The sequence below is a fragment of the Caenorhabditis briggsae genome (genome assembly GCF_000004555.2).
Source record: "Caenorhabditis briggsae complete genome, chrIII, whole genome shotgun sequence".
Classification (NCBI taxonomy): Eukaryota; Metazoa; Nematoda; class Chromadorea; order Rhabditida; family Rhabditidae; genus Caenorhabditis; species Caenorhabditis briggsae.
This window is the reverse complement of record NC_013490.2, coordinates 12,882,295-12,896,525: the sequence shown is the minus strand read 5'-3', so window position 1 is coordinate 12,896,525 and position 14,231 is coordinate 12,882,295. Positions and strand designations below refer to the sequence as shown.

Below are 14,231 nucleotides of genomic sequence, written 5' to 3'. Positions count from 1 at the left end.
GAAAAGTATTTTTAGCTTTTTTATAGCTTAAATGACATTTTAAAAAAATTCGAAAAAAAAAATGTTTTTTTTTCGAAAAAAATTAATAATTTTCAGAAATTCTACCTTTTCCATTTTAACTTTGCAACCGCGCTCCACTGAACAAACATTTTGCTAAATTCAAATTTGTCTCGTTAAGGGCTTCAAAATGAGCATAAACATGCCTATATTCAAGCGAATTTGAAAATTTTCAGAAAACGCGCTCTATTGAGAAAATTCAGAAAAACTGTCATAACTTTGTTCATTTTAATGATAGAACAGTGATTTTTGAACTGAGAGACGTAAAATTGAAAGAGCTTTGAAATTAACTTAGTTTTACTCAGAAAATCATTTTTTTGAAAATGCGCTCTATTGATAACTTATGTTAAACGCTTGAAAAAATTTCAATAAAACATTCGCGAAAATAAAACATTTTCAATAAAACATTTCCAAAACAACAGTAATGTTGTTTGGGAACAAAATCGAAAATGCGCTCCATTGATAATTTATGTGAAACAGTTCTAACTCGGCTAGTTTTTGAGCTAGAAACATGGATTTTGTGTCAAAATGTGTAGTTTTTTTTCCATTTTCAAAAAACCTTATTTATTAATGTTTGACGACTTCTATTGTGAATTCCAGCGAAATTCGGGATAAAAAATTTTCAAAAAACAATTTTTTTTTTGAAAAACATTTTTTGAGCAAAACTAGATAGCTCTAAATGTTCCAAGGATAAATAACTAGGTCACAAAATGTTTAAAGTTATACGGGCCGGGGGGGGGGGGGGCTATAGATCATCCTCTCTTCTCTATCTATTTGTTTATTTATCCCACAAAGTCTAGTTCCTCACTTTTTTCATTTTTTCAAATTTTTTGTTGTATTTGTATTTGTTAAAAAAATAGAACGAACTAGTTGAGTTATTATATAATAGGAGGGTGAGAAAATCAGAAAGTGTGAGATATTTATCTTTTTTTCGAAAAAAAAAGTGAAAACTTGAGGAAGACGCGTTTTGCATATGCGCCACTGTTGCCCTTCATTTGATTTATGAGAGAAGCTTTTTTCACTTTTTCAGCTAGAGTTTAGAGAGATCAGAGAAAACATTCGAAAATTTACAAATTTTTTTTTTGAAAAAATCGAAATTTGATTTTTTCGTTTTTTCTTGGTAATCGCGCTCTACCAGACAAAAACTTTGCGAAATTTGAATTTGGCTCGTTGAAAGCTTCGAAATGAGTATAATCATGCCTATATTCAAGAAAATTTCAAAACGTTGCAGAAAATGCGCTCTAATGAGAAAAACTGAAAATTCGTGGTAACTTTGTTCATTTTGAAGATACAAATGTGATTTTAAAAGCTAAATACATGAAATTTCGAGCGCTAGCAAATTATAACATTTTTTTATTCAAATCGCTGTTTTCTGAAAATGCGCTCTACTGATAATTTCTTGGAAAATTCTTGAGAAATGATATTTTAACGAAAACTTTGCAAAATTCGCATTTGCTTGTTGAGTGCTTCAAAATGAGTATAATCATGCCTATATTTGAGCGAAATTCAGATTTTGGAGAAAATGCGCTCTGTTGACAAAAACCTGGAAAATCGTTATAAATTTGTACAAATAAAAGATACTATTGTGATTTTGAAAGATAAATACATAAAATTTAAAGCGCTTAAAGATGAGTATAAAAACAATTTTGTTTGAAAATTTTGAAAATGCGCTCTATTGATAATTTATGTAAAACGGGCATATCTTGGCCAGTTTTTGCGCTAGAAAGATGAGTTTGGTCTTAAAATGTGTGGATTTTTGCCTAGTTCATCATATTTTAAAAACTTTGAGCGAGAGACGGAGACAGTTAGAGTGTCTCGCTGTCTGCGTCTCTCCTATAGTCATATCTCGGCAATAGTCATATCTCGGCTTCTAGCATATCTAGAAAAGTGATCTTTGGCGTAAAATATTTCAAATTTCGGCGAATTTTCGAAAAATTCAGTGTGCACGTAACAAAAAAAAGAGTTTCCTAGCGATATTTTCTGGGACGCTGTCTGCGTCTCCCAAACTAAGAATCTTCAAAAATACAATTTTTGTGGAACCGAAAAAATTATTTATGAATGTGGTTTTGCCTTTTATTGTTTTCGGTCACAAACTGCAATTATATTTTCTTTTTTTCAAAAATTGAACACAAACTACAGAACGCAGGGGAACAAATCGAATTTCAAAAACAAAAATTCGATATTGAACTAAAAAAACATCATAAAAAGGAGCCTAAAAAAAGAGTCTAAAAATGTTTCTAAAGTGCCTAAATTTTTTTTCCACTATTAAAACAAAAAGCAAAAAAAGAAAACCTATGGTGGGGTCGAACCAAAAAACCTTCAGTTCTTTGGACATCTGCGCAGACCACTACACCAAACGCGCACTTTAAAAAGAGAGGAGTGGAAGATGATGATAAAAGGGGGGGGCGCGCGGGATTACTTGAGCGGCCGGCAACATTTGAAAAAAAAAAATTTTTCAAAAATTTCAAAAAATCTAAAAACCAAAGATTGCACTTTCAGAATTTCATCGAAGCAACCAATCATCAAATATCGTGTTACTTTTATACCTTTTTCTTCCCCTTTCTAGCCTAGAAAGAAAGAAAAACTGATGATTTGTTTAGATAAGCGACTAGTACTTTTACTACTTTTCCCCTTTTTTCAAATCGTTTTCCCTTTTCGAAATTTGAAAAAAAAGGAAAGTATCAAATCGAAAACCAAACCGGTTGAGTGGATTATCTAGAAAATGAGATCTATATAATGGGAGGTGGCTGGAACTGAATGAAAGGAGACGCAGACATTTTTTTTTCAGTTTTGACAAAAATAGATTCTATTAGCTCTCCGATTGCTCTGAAAATTTCAGAAATGACAGAAAAAATCTAGAACTTCATTTTTGTAGTTGACAACTTTTTTGGAACATTGATTCCTGAAAAGATAGAGACGCAGACAGTTAGCTTCACCTATAAATAATAATACTGTGGCTTCTGGTATAGCTAGAAAAATGAATTTTACAGAATACTTCAAATTTTTAAAAGCAAGCCAAAATTAGAAGTGTTTTGCGCCAAAAATCACTTTTCTAGCTATACCAGAAGCCAAGATATAGCCATTTGAAGTTAAGGAGACGCAGACAGCGAGACACTCTAACTGTCTGCGTCTCTCGCTTAAAAATTGTTACCCATTCGAAATAGGCAGAAATCTACACATTTTGACATCGAATTCATCTTTCTAGCTCAAAAACTCGCCAAGTTATGGCAGTTTTACATAAATTATTAATAGAGCGAACTTTCTGAAAAAAAAATTTTTAGCGATATTGTGATCATCTTGAAGCTCTTCAAATTTTACGTATTTTGCTTTTTAGATCATTCTTCTACCTTTAAAATAAACAAAGTTATGACGATTTTTCGATTTCTCTCAATAGAGCGCGTTTTCTGAAAGCTTTGGAATTCGCTCGAACATAGGCATGTTTATACTCATTTTGAAGCTCTTCACGAGCCAAAAGCAAATTTGTCGTTTGTTTCCGATTTGAGCGTCTGTTACATAAAATTATCAATGAAGCGCATTTCAAAAAAGAAGTTGTTTTTCAACAAAATTATAATCATTTTGAAGTTTTTCTAATCTCACGCATTTTGATTTTCAAATCACTTTTCTATCTTTAAAACAAACAAAGTTATGGTGATTTTCCGGTTTTTTTTCATTAGAGCGCGTTTTCTGCAAATTTTGAAATTCGCTGGAATATAGGCATGTTTATACTCATTTTAAAGCTCTCAACGAGACAAACTCAAATTTCCAGTTAGATTTCGATTTGAAAATTCCAGATTCAGATAAAATAGAAAAATAAGACTTTTATTAAGATCCAAAATCTACCATTTCATTTTTAGAAAAATGAGACAGCACAACATGTATGAAAGCATTTCTTTCATTGATTCATATGCTTTCTTGACACGACCGAACATGGGCTTTTTGTAGTTTGTAGTTTATTGATGTCCTGAAAAAAGAGCGTAATACAGTACCCAGCCGAAAGTTTTGAAAATTCATACCTTCTTTTTGAAAATTACCGAATTTCGAATGTCCAAAGAAGTACCGTAGACTTTGTTGGAAGAGTCTGAAGATTTCTGAAAATTTCAAATATATTCAGCAAAAAAAGAGAGATAAAAGCGATTTTTCGATGTTCCTCACAATCAGTGGAGCGCATTTTCAAACGTTTTGAAAAATTATTATCAATTTGAAGCGCTTAGAATTTCATGTATCATGCTTTTTAAATCACTCATTTATCTTCAAAATGAACAAAGTTATGACAATTTTTCCATTTTTCTCAATAGAGCGCGTTTTCTTCAAATTTTTGAAATTTGCTTCTATATGGACATGATTATACTCGTTTTGAAGCTCTCAACGGGACAAATTCAAATTTTAAGTTTGTTTTCGATTTGAACATCTTCGAAAGAAAATTTTCGGCAAAAAGTGTGTTTTGGAAGTTGCTTTTTAATTTAAAAAAAAACGATATTTTTGGGTAATTGTGTGTAGACATCTCGGAGATCTCTAAATCAAAAGCGTAGGTTAGATGAAAAGAGGGGAGAGGGGGTGTTCTTGGTGACCACAATTATGGAAACCAAAGAATATCATATTGGAAAGGTGAGCTTTCAAGAAGGCGTTTCAGTTTTTGCTCCTTTGACAAAGGTTTTTCAGACTGTACCCGAAATGATTGCCACACTCGAAAAATACGATAATGAATGTAGATGGGCTGTAAGTAAGGCTGTTCTCCCGGAAATTATTAGAATAGCGAGTGAAGCCCACTTTCGATATGTTGAAATGGTCAGTTCGCATTCTCGGATTACTGTAGTTTCGTTATGAACCCACATACTCAAGCTTAGAACCTAGCATCAGCGAATTATGGTTGAAACTTCTGATTTTTTTTTTCAGACTAATGATTCACGAATTGCAAACTATGACGAAACCGGTGAATACCTTCAAGTCGTTCTCAGACCATTTCCGAATTATGAGGATATGGTAATTCTTATAGAATACAATTTTCTTTATTTAGCCAGTTTGTTTTTCAGCCAAACGAAGAGTTGATAAAACGCTACAACCACAGCAGTCACTGGGTTTTTTGAGTCAATGAAAAAAAAGAATCGGGAAGAAGAATAAGGATTCTTGATAATTATGAAATTACCTTTGAAAGTTGTTGAATTGAATAAATATTTAATCTACACATTTTGACACCAAATTCATGCCTCTAGCTTAAAAACAGACAGATTTATACCCATTTTACGTAAATTATCAATAGAGCGCATTTTGGAAATTTTCAAGAAATTTTTATCGTTTGGAAGCCTCTTAAATTTTACGTATTTATCTTTTTAAATCACTCTGTTATCTTTAAAATGAACAAAGTTATGACCATTTTTCGATTTTTCTCAATCGAGCGCATTTTCTTCAAATTGTTGGAAGTCGTTTGAATATGGGCTTGTTTATACTCCTTTTAAAGCTCTCAACAAGACAAATTCAAATTTTTAGTTTGTTTTCCATTTGAACGTCTATTAAAAATTAATTATCACTGGAGCGCATTCTCAAAAAAAGATATTTCTAACAAAACTGTGATAATTTTGAAGCTCTTCAGATTTCACGTTTTTTCGCTTTTTAAATCACTCTTTTATCTTTGAAACGAACAAAGTTATGACCATTTTTCGATTTTTCTCAATAGAGCGCATTTTCTGCAGAATTTTGAAAATCTCTAGAATATAGGCATGTTTATACTTATTTTAAAGCTCTCAACGAGACAAATTCAAATTTTTGGAGAGAAACATTCTAACTGTCCGTGTTAACTTTAAAATGCGCATATCTCAGTTTCTAAAATGGATACTAATTTTTTTGTAAACTGACAAAATGCTTGATTTGAAATTTTACACATTTTATTAGTTGAACACTTTTTGAAACAAATGAGATAATAGGGGTTAAAAATTGTTCTCCTTTCCGATTCTCTTTTTTCATTGTCTTGACTCGATTGCTCATATTATGGAATAGTGTCCAATCCCATCCATTGCCACCTGTTTGTGAAAGTTTTGTCGGCCCGTCTCTTGGCAGAGTTTGGCAAAGGCATCATTCGTTCTACGAATACTAGGGCATTATCAATTGCTCGTATTACTGAAAAACAAAAATTGAGTGATCAAAGAAATTAGTGATTTTCAGAAATTACCATAATTGCCCGCGGTATGTCCGGGGTATCAGGTTCCTGTGATAAAATAGAAGAAAATCAACAAGAAATGTAACAAAATCGGTTTATTATGAACAAGTTAGAAAGAAACAACCAATACAAGCTTAGAATTCAAGCAAACTCACTTGAAATCCTTAAAAGGGTCCCTAGAACAACCACGAGCCAAATCCAAGCTCGCAATCACTCAAAACTAAATTTAAACTGTGCGCGCGCCGAGCGGGATAGCGGAGTGTCGTTGCGTGGGTAGAGGGAACCTTTTGAAGGAGTTGGAGGGTAGATGCGCCAGGCAACTCCATTGTCTCGTAATTCAGAGTTGAAGAAGTCGGCTTGAGAAGTTTTCGAGAAGAAATCATGGATCATTTTGTAGTTGGCAAGTTTTTGATATTTATCATGAAAAGAACGTTATTAGAAAATCCATTAACCTCAAAACGTTAAACCATTTCATCAAATCGATCATAGGTTTCATCCATAATTCTAACGATTGCCTTGAAAAAAACACTCATCCCATTGCTCATTTTTTGGGCACTGTTAAATTTTTTAGCAGCAGTATATGTATTGGAACTTTGGACCTCATATTCTTCGACGAAATTATCACAAGCCATACGACTATTGTAGCACTCTATCAGCTTTTCGTAGGGCTCAAAAAAAAAGACAATTTGAGTGGCACCCCCACATACCGTCCTCTTGGAGCCAATTTATCTCGGTTCCTATTAAAGGTGGGGGGACATGAAAAAATAATATTCTCGAAATTCTGATTAAATATGCCCCTCGAGGAGTTGAACTTGTCGAGGCGAGTATTAAAAGTGCGGCGCCGCTACCGACTGAGCCACGCGGGCGAAACTGGAGCGGGCGCCTGATTGAATACATAAAGGCGAGGACGACAGCTGTACGCAGAGTGACATTTAGCGTTGTACACCGTCACGGTAGAATGCATACTCTCTTCATCCCATGTTGCACTATTAAACCTCATTAATCAAATACGTTTGGAAAGCTGGATTGGCGTTTTCTCTGGACCCTCCATCGTTGGCTTCGACACATCTCTTTTCCGAGTCTTCTTTTTCGGAAGCATGGCGACAATCTGAAATTCTCATATTTAAAATAGAAGAAGCGTGGGAAAAAAGTCTTTTCTTCAACTTGGCCTTCTACGCCAACTCCATCTTCGCATGTTTGCTTTCTACAACAGAACAGGTCTTCAAGCTGGTTCACGAAAATAACAACTCCAGAAACTATGAATATTCCAATACTTAATAAATCGAATTATGTATCCGCCAACACAGTTGTGGTCGCTGATGTGCATACCAAAGAGTACCGATAGTCCGCATCCTAGTGAAGTGAAAAGAATACTGACTCGGATCAAATTTATCTAAAACAGGAGAATTTTGAAAGGATCAAAACACACAAAACATAACCTTGAAGTCCTGGATTTCATTGATAAGGTTCTCATGGCGACTTCATTCTGCGAAGTGAGATACTTAACGACTACATCGGTTTCGGCTTGGGTCCATCCGGTGTTTTTTAACAGAATTTCAGCAGAAACAGTTGTTGGTGCCACAGTAGAAGGATCGGTTGTTGGAGTAATAGTAGAAGAAACTGCAGATGAGCCATCTTTTGTTCTTGGAGCTTTGAAAGCTCTTTCAAACCAATGCTTTCCTGAGTGCTTTTACTAGCCATGATGATGGTTTCCCACTGTTTCCTCTAGCCTTTTATGCACAAAATCTAAAGCACTGGGTCATTTTTTCTGTAGATTCTCATCTTTTTTCTCCAGTTTATCACAAAAAAATAGTTTAATTAAAACGTTTTTATTTCCATCCCTTCACCTTGTTTTTTTTTTCAAAAATTTCAGATTTTTTTATTTAAAATTTTGCTGAAATGTGTCTTTTTTTTCTAATTTTCTGAATTCCTCTACTTTTTTCCTCGATTTTTATTCAAGTTTGAATCTCCCCCCAATTTTCGAAAGAAAAGCGCCAACAATTCTACTGGCGCATTTCACGATCGTTGACCCATTTCTCGTTTTTTTGTTTCGAATTTAGTTTTCCGACACTTTTTTAGTTATTTTTAACACTTTTCCAGCTTCAAATTGAGTTTTTTCGATTTCCAGAGTGAGAGAATTGTTCAAACGGTGATTTTTCACATAAAAAGGATGGAAAATTATCGTTTTTCGCTAGTTTTTGACCCGAAAATGGGGTTTTGTCGATTTTTCATGTTTCTGGCCCGATTTTTCTCCTTTTGTCACTTTTTTTTCTCGATTTTTAGCACAGTTTTATCGGATTTTCAGCGAAAAATGTCGCGTTCCGGCGAGGCATACGCTCAAGAGCTCAACCGCAAGCGTGCCGCTGCTCAGCGTGCCGCCGCCAACGAGGACAACGATGAGAACCAGGGGAATGGGAATAAAGTGGCGTTTGGGGCAGCCGGAAATTTTGATACAGTGAGTTTAAGCCCAAAACATCGAGTTTTAGCTATTCTGAGACCCAAAACATCATTTTCTAGCTATTTTTACTGCCCAAAACCTTTGTTTTTCGATTTTCGCATCTAAAAACCCATTTTCCAGGACGTCTATGGAAGTGTTCGTGGCGAGAGCCGTGATGGGTATCTCGATTCGATCGGAACTGGAGAAGAAGACGATGTGGACGAGGACTCGATGCCAACAGTACAGAAGAAGGCTACCAACTACTCCCAGCCACACAAATTCATCGAAGAAGTCGCTGCGGCTTCAGAAGACACGGATCCATTCGCTGACACTCGCACCAAGACCATCGCGGAGCGCCAATCCAAGTACCACGAGCGAGCGATGAGAAGACAGATCTCGCCGGATCGTGCCGACGCTTTTGGTGAGTGGAAATCGGTTTAAAATCCCAAAAAATAGCTCTAAAAACCTTCAAAATCAGATTTTGAGCTTGAAAAACTAGAAAAACTCTTGAAATTCTCTTCAAAACGTCTTGAAGGGGTTCAGGCTGATAACCACAGTTTGAAACCCTTCTAAGCATCGTGCTGACCTAATTTCAAACTTTAGAAACTTGATACCCCCAGAAAAAAGCTCTCCAGGGCACAAAAATGCTCCCAAAACCAGATTTTGAGTCTGAAAATCGGAAAAATCCCAGAAAAATGCGTTTGAAAGCTCAAAAAAGGCCCTAAAACCGTTCGAAACCAGATGTTTAGCTCGAAAAATCAAGCTTTTTCTTAAAAAATTGATCTTTAGAGAGAAAAATTGGTTTAAGAATTGTAAAATCTCAGAAAAATGCTCTCTAGGGCTCAAAAAGGTCCTAGCACCGGTCAAAACCAGAGTTTTAGCTTGAAATTGACTGAAAATTGACCCCGAATGCTTAAAATCATGATTTTTCACCCAAAAATCGATTTAAGCCCCTCCAAAACTCCCTTAATTGAAGTATAAATGATCTAAAGTTCCTGAAAAATGCTCCAAAACCTGATTGTCAGCTAGAAATTGAGTGAAATTTGACCCCGAAATGCTAAAAAGTCATTTTTTTTTCAATCTGAAAATCGTTTTTCCAGTTGATCTAGCTTGAAAAAATGCTCCAAAACCAAATTTTTTGCTTGAAATTGAGTGAAAATTGACCCCGAAATGCTTAAATTCCATATTTTTACCCTGAAAATCGACTTTTTCCAGTTGATCTAACTTGGAAAAATGCTCTCCAAGCCTCTGAAAATAATCCAAAACCAGATTTTCAGCTTGAAATTGACTAAAAATTGGTCCCGGGGTGCTGAAAATCATGATTTTCCACCCGAAAATCGACTCTAACCCCTTCAAAACTCCCTTAATTGGAGCAAAAATGATCTAAAATCCCTGAAAAATGCCCTCCATGACCCTAAAAATGCTCCAAAACCAGATTTTTAGCTACAAATTGAGTGAAAATTGACCCAGAAATGCTTAAATTCCATATTTTTACCCTGAAAATCGACTTTTTCCAGTTGATCTTGCTTGGAAAAATGCTCTCCAAAACCCTAAAAATGCTCCGAAACCAGATTTTCAGCTCCAAATTTACCCTAAAAATCGATGTTTTTTCCAGTTGATCAAACGCCGGACAACCGTAACCGCGGCTACGCGGAAGTGATGCGCGATCAGCGTTATCACGAGGAGAAGGGTCGTGTCGAGAGAGAGCTCGCGGATCGAGCCAAAGCCGGAGAGCTCCACGTCACCCGGGAGCCAGAGAAGAAGAAAGGCCGTTGGGATGCCACAGAAGCGCCAGAATCCTCCGAGAACCTCGGAGCCGCATCAGCTACACCGTCCCAAGGATCCGCGCCACGCAAACGTCTCGGATTCGCGAGTCTGAGTGCCGAGGCGGCGACTCCAAGAGCAGCTCGCTGGGATGAGACGCCAGCTCACTCCACTGGAGCCGCCGATGCGACGCCTTCTATCGATAAGTGGTCATCGACGCCAGCTGCTCAGACTCCAAGACGAAATCGATGGGATGAGACGCCGAAAGCCGATTTGAACGATGGATCAATGACACCTGGATGGGGAATGGAGACACCGGCACGTGGTGCTTCCGATGATGTTAAGGTTCGGTTTTTGGAATCCTGAAATCCTGTATTTTGAAAGTTCAAGTGCCTAAAAATCGATTTTCAGAAGTCTAATATCCTGAAAATCTCGCCAAGAATGGCTGAAAATAGCTTGAAAATTGGTCTAAAAAAAGCCTAAAATGGCTTAAAATCGCCTGGAACGGCCTAAAATAGGACTGAAAACTCGAAAAATTGGCTTTTTCAACCTCTAGATTGACCTACAAAAGCCTAAAATAGACTTAAAAAGCCAGCCTAGAAATCACCTCAAAAGCTTCGAAATCGGCTTATTTTAGCCTAAAATTTGGCCTAGAACAGCTTAGAATTGGCCTAAAATTGTCTAGAAAATGCCCCGAAAAGCTCGAAAAATTGGCCTCAGAACAGCTCAAAAATTGGCATATTTTCGCGTAAAAATTGGCCTAGAGCAGCCTAAAGAAGGCTTAGAATAGCCTGAAATTCGCCTAGCAGAGCCTGAAATAACCTAAATCTCTCAAAATTTGGTCTAGAATAACTTAAAAATCGCCCTAGAATTGTCTAGAAAATGCCCCAAAAAGCTCGAAATTCCTGCCTAAATTAGCTTGAAATCAGCACGGATTAGGCTAAATTAGGCTTTGAATGGCCTAAAATAGCCTAGAATTGCTTCGAATAGACCCTCGAAAATTGGCCTAGTTTCTAGTCCAGAATCAATCCAGAATAACCTAAAATTGGCCTAGAATAGCCTAAAAGAGCCTAGAATTGCCTAGAATTGTCTAGAATTGGTCTAGAACATTCGAAAAGCTGATCCGGAATTTTTTAAATTGACATAAGATGTCTAAAATAGACCCAAAAAAACCTGAAAACTGGTCTAGAATAGCCTTAAATTCACTTAAATCCAGGTTTTCGGCTCAAAAATGCCTGAAAATCCCCCTATTTTTGCTATAAATTCTAATCTGAGCAATATATATTTCCAGATCGAGGACACACCATCCGCCTCAAAACGTCGTTCTCGCTGGGACCTGACACCGTCTCAAACGCCAAACGTCGCTGCCGCTACGCCACTCCACGCCGGCGCCCAAACCCCATCGTTCACTCCAAGCCACCCCTCACAGACCCCGATCGGAGCAATGACACCAGGAGGAGCAACGCCAATCGGAACTGCAGCAATGGGCATGAAGACGCCAGCGCCCCATATGATACCGATGACACCCGAACAAATGCAAATTTATCGTTGGGAGAAGGAGATTGACGATCGGAATCGACCATTGACCGATGAGGAGCTGGAATCGTTGTTCCCGCCCGGATACAAGGTTCTCGTGCCCCCAATGAACTATATTCCGTTGAGGTGAGGTTTTGAGAAGCCTAAAATTGGTCTAAAGCGCCCGGAAATCGGCCTAGAGGAGCTCAAAATTGGTCTAAAACGGACTGAAATTAGCCTAGAGTCGATCAAAACCACTTGAAAATTGCCTGAAATTGGCCTAAAACAGCCTGAAAATTGACTTTAAAATAGCTCTACATCATGAAAATCGATCCAAATTGACCTAGATGAGCTTCAAATCGGCCTAAAATCGGCCTAGAATAGCCTAAAATGACCTATTAGGGACCGAAAAACAGCCTAAAATAACTCAGAATTGACTTGAATGAATGAGCTTAGACTCTATCCAAAAGACCTGAAAATCGCCTAAAATTGACCTAGAACAGACTAAAAATTGATTTAATAGCTCTACAACACGCAAATCGACCCAGATTATGGTAAAATCGATCTAAATTGACCTAGATGAGCTTAAAATTGGCCTAGAACAACCTAAAAATCGACTTAAAATAGCTCTATATCATGAAAGTTGACCCAAAATTGCCTAAAATCGACTTTCAAACCGCCAAAATTGGCCTAGAATTGCCTAAAATGGCCTAAAACGAGCCTAAAATAACCTAAAATTGATCTAAATTGCCCTGAAATTGAGCTAGATTAGCTTTAAATCGTCCTGACATAGCCTAAAATCGATCTAAATTGACCTAGATGAGCTTAAAATTGGTCTAAAATAGCCTACAATCGCTCCTAACGACCTGAAAATTGCCTAAAATTGGCCTACATTGTCCGCAAATTAAGCTAGATGAACTTTTAATCGATCTAGATTGACCTAGATAAGCTTAAAATTGACCTAAAATTGCCTAAAATTGATCTAAACTGCCCTGAAATCGAGCTAGATGAGCTGGAAATTGGTCTAAAACGGTTTAAAATAGCCTAGAATCGCTTCAAACGACCGGAAAATTAGCTAAAATTGGCCTAGAACAGCCTAAAAATCGACTTTAAATAGCTCTATATCATGAAAGTTGACCCAAAATTGCCTAAAATCGACTTTCAAACCGCCAAAATTGGCCTAGAATTGCCTAAAATGGCCTAAAAGCAACTCAAAATAGCCTAAAATTGACCTAAAATGCCTGGAAATATGCGGAATTTTCGCCTAGGATAGCCTAATAATGGCCTAAAATTGCCTAAAACCATCTACAACCCCCAAATACTTGCTCAAAACAAAAGCAAAAAAAGTTTGCCACCGAGTGTAATCGAACCCTGGTGCTGATTTTCCGAGAATTTCGTCCATAATCCCACTAGGCCACCCAAGCAAAATTTTGAACAATGTCGATTTTCGCTGATTTTTTCAAGTTTTATGGGTTTTCAGATGGTTTTGAGTTGGTTTTCAGAGTTATTTTGCCCAGAATAGCCTAGAAACAACTTGAAAACAGCCTGAAATGGCTCCAAATCGACTTTAACATCATTAAAATTGGCCTAAAATAGCCTAGAAGCAATTTAAATGACCTTAAAATAGTCTAGAACCTTCTAGAATAACCGAATTCTTGTCCGAAAACCTTTTCTGGGGGTTTTTAGTAGGTTTAATGCGGATTTGAGAGGTTTTAGAGAGCTAAATTGGCCAAAAATAGCCTGAAATTAGCCTAGATTAGCCTAAAACATGCCCAATATTTCCAGAACCCCATCTCGCAAACTAATGGCCACGCCAACACCAATGGGCGGCGCCGGCGCTGGTGGATTCTACATGCCAGGCACTCCGGATCGTGACGGTGTCGGAGAGAAGGGCGTGGGTGGCCTAGTCGACACTCAACCGAAAAACGCCGAACTTCCACCTCTGAAACCCGACGATATGCAGTATTTCGACAAACTTCTGATGGATGTGGACGAGTCTTCGTTGAGCCGAGAGGAGAAGAACGAGAGGGAGATCATGGAGCATCTGCTGAAGATCAAGAACGGAACACCGCCGATGAGGAAGTCGGGACTTCGAAAGATCACAGAAAACGCCAGAAAGTACGGTGCTGGACCCCTTTTCAATCAGATTCTTCCACTCCTGATGTCACCGTCGTTGGAGGATCAAGAACGACATCTGATGGTGAAGGTTATCGATCGAATTCTGTACAAACTGGATGACCTGGTTCGCCCGTATGTTCACAAGATTCTCGTTGTTATTGAGCCACTTTTGATTGATGAGGACTATTA

At 37.2% G+C, this 14,231-nt stretch overlaps 2 protein-coding genes across 2 annotated transcripts in view; both read left to right on the top strand.

The window, feature by feature from the left end:
* Positions 1-4,632: 4,632 nt before the first annotated feature.
* Positions 4,633-5,141, top strand: CBG26064 (the record flags this gene model as incomplete). Its single annotated transcript, XM_045244566.1, has 4 exons — positions 4,633-4,662; positions 4,717-4,773; positions 4,951-5,037; positions 5,088-5,141. The coding sequence occupies 4 exons, from the start codon at positions 4,633-4,635 to the stop codon at positions 5,139-5,141; spliced, it is 228 nt and encodes a 75-aa protein (XP_045100385.1).
* A 3,378-nt stretch (positions 5,142-8,519) lies between these two features.
* The window catches only part of CBG21228, a gene marked incomplete at both ends in the record, with an annotated part of 14,832 nt that continues 9,120 nt past the window's right edge, over positions 8,520-14,231 (top strand). Inside the window, 5 exons of the mRNA XM_045244565.1 lie at positions 8,520-8,663; positions 8,787-9,066; positions 10,261-10,754; positions 11,701-12,071; positions 13,710-14,174. Of these exons, the coding sequence (XP_045097218.1) occupies positions 8,520-8,663; positions 8,787-9,066; positions 10,261-10,754; positions 11,701-12,071; positions 13,710-14,174 (1,754 nt within the window). The remainder of the gene's footprint in view (positions 8,664-8,786; positions 9,067-10,260; positions 10,755-11,700; positions 12,072-13,709; positions 14,175-14,231) is intronic.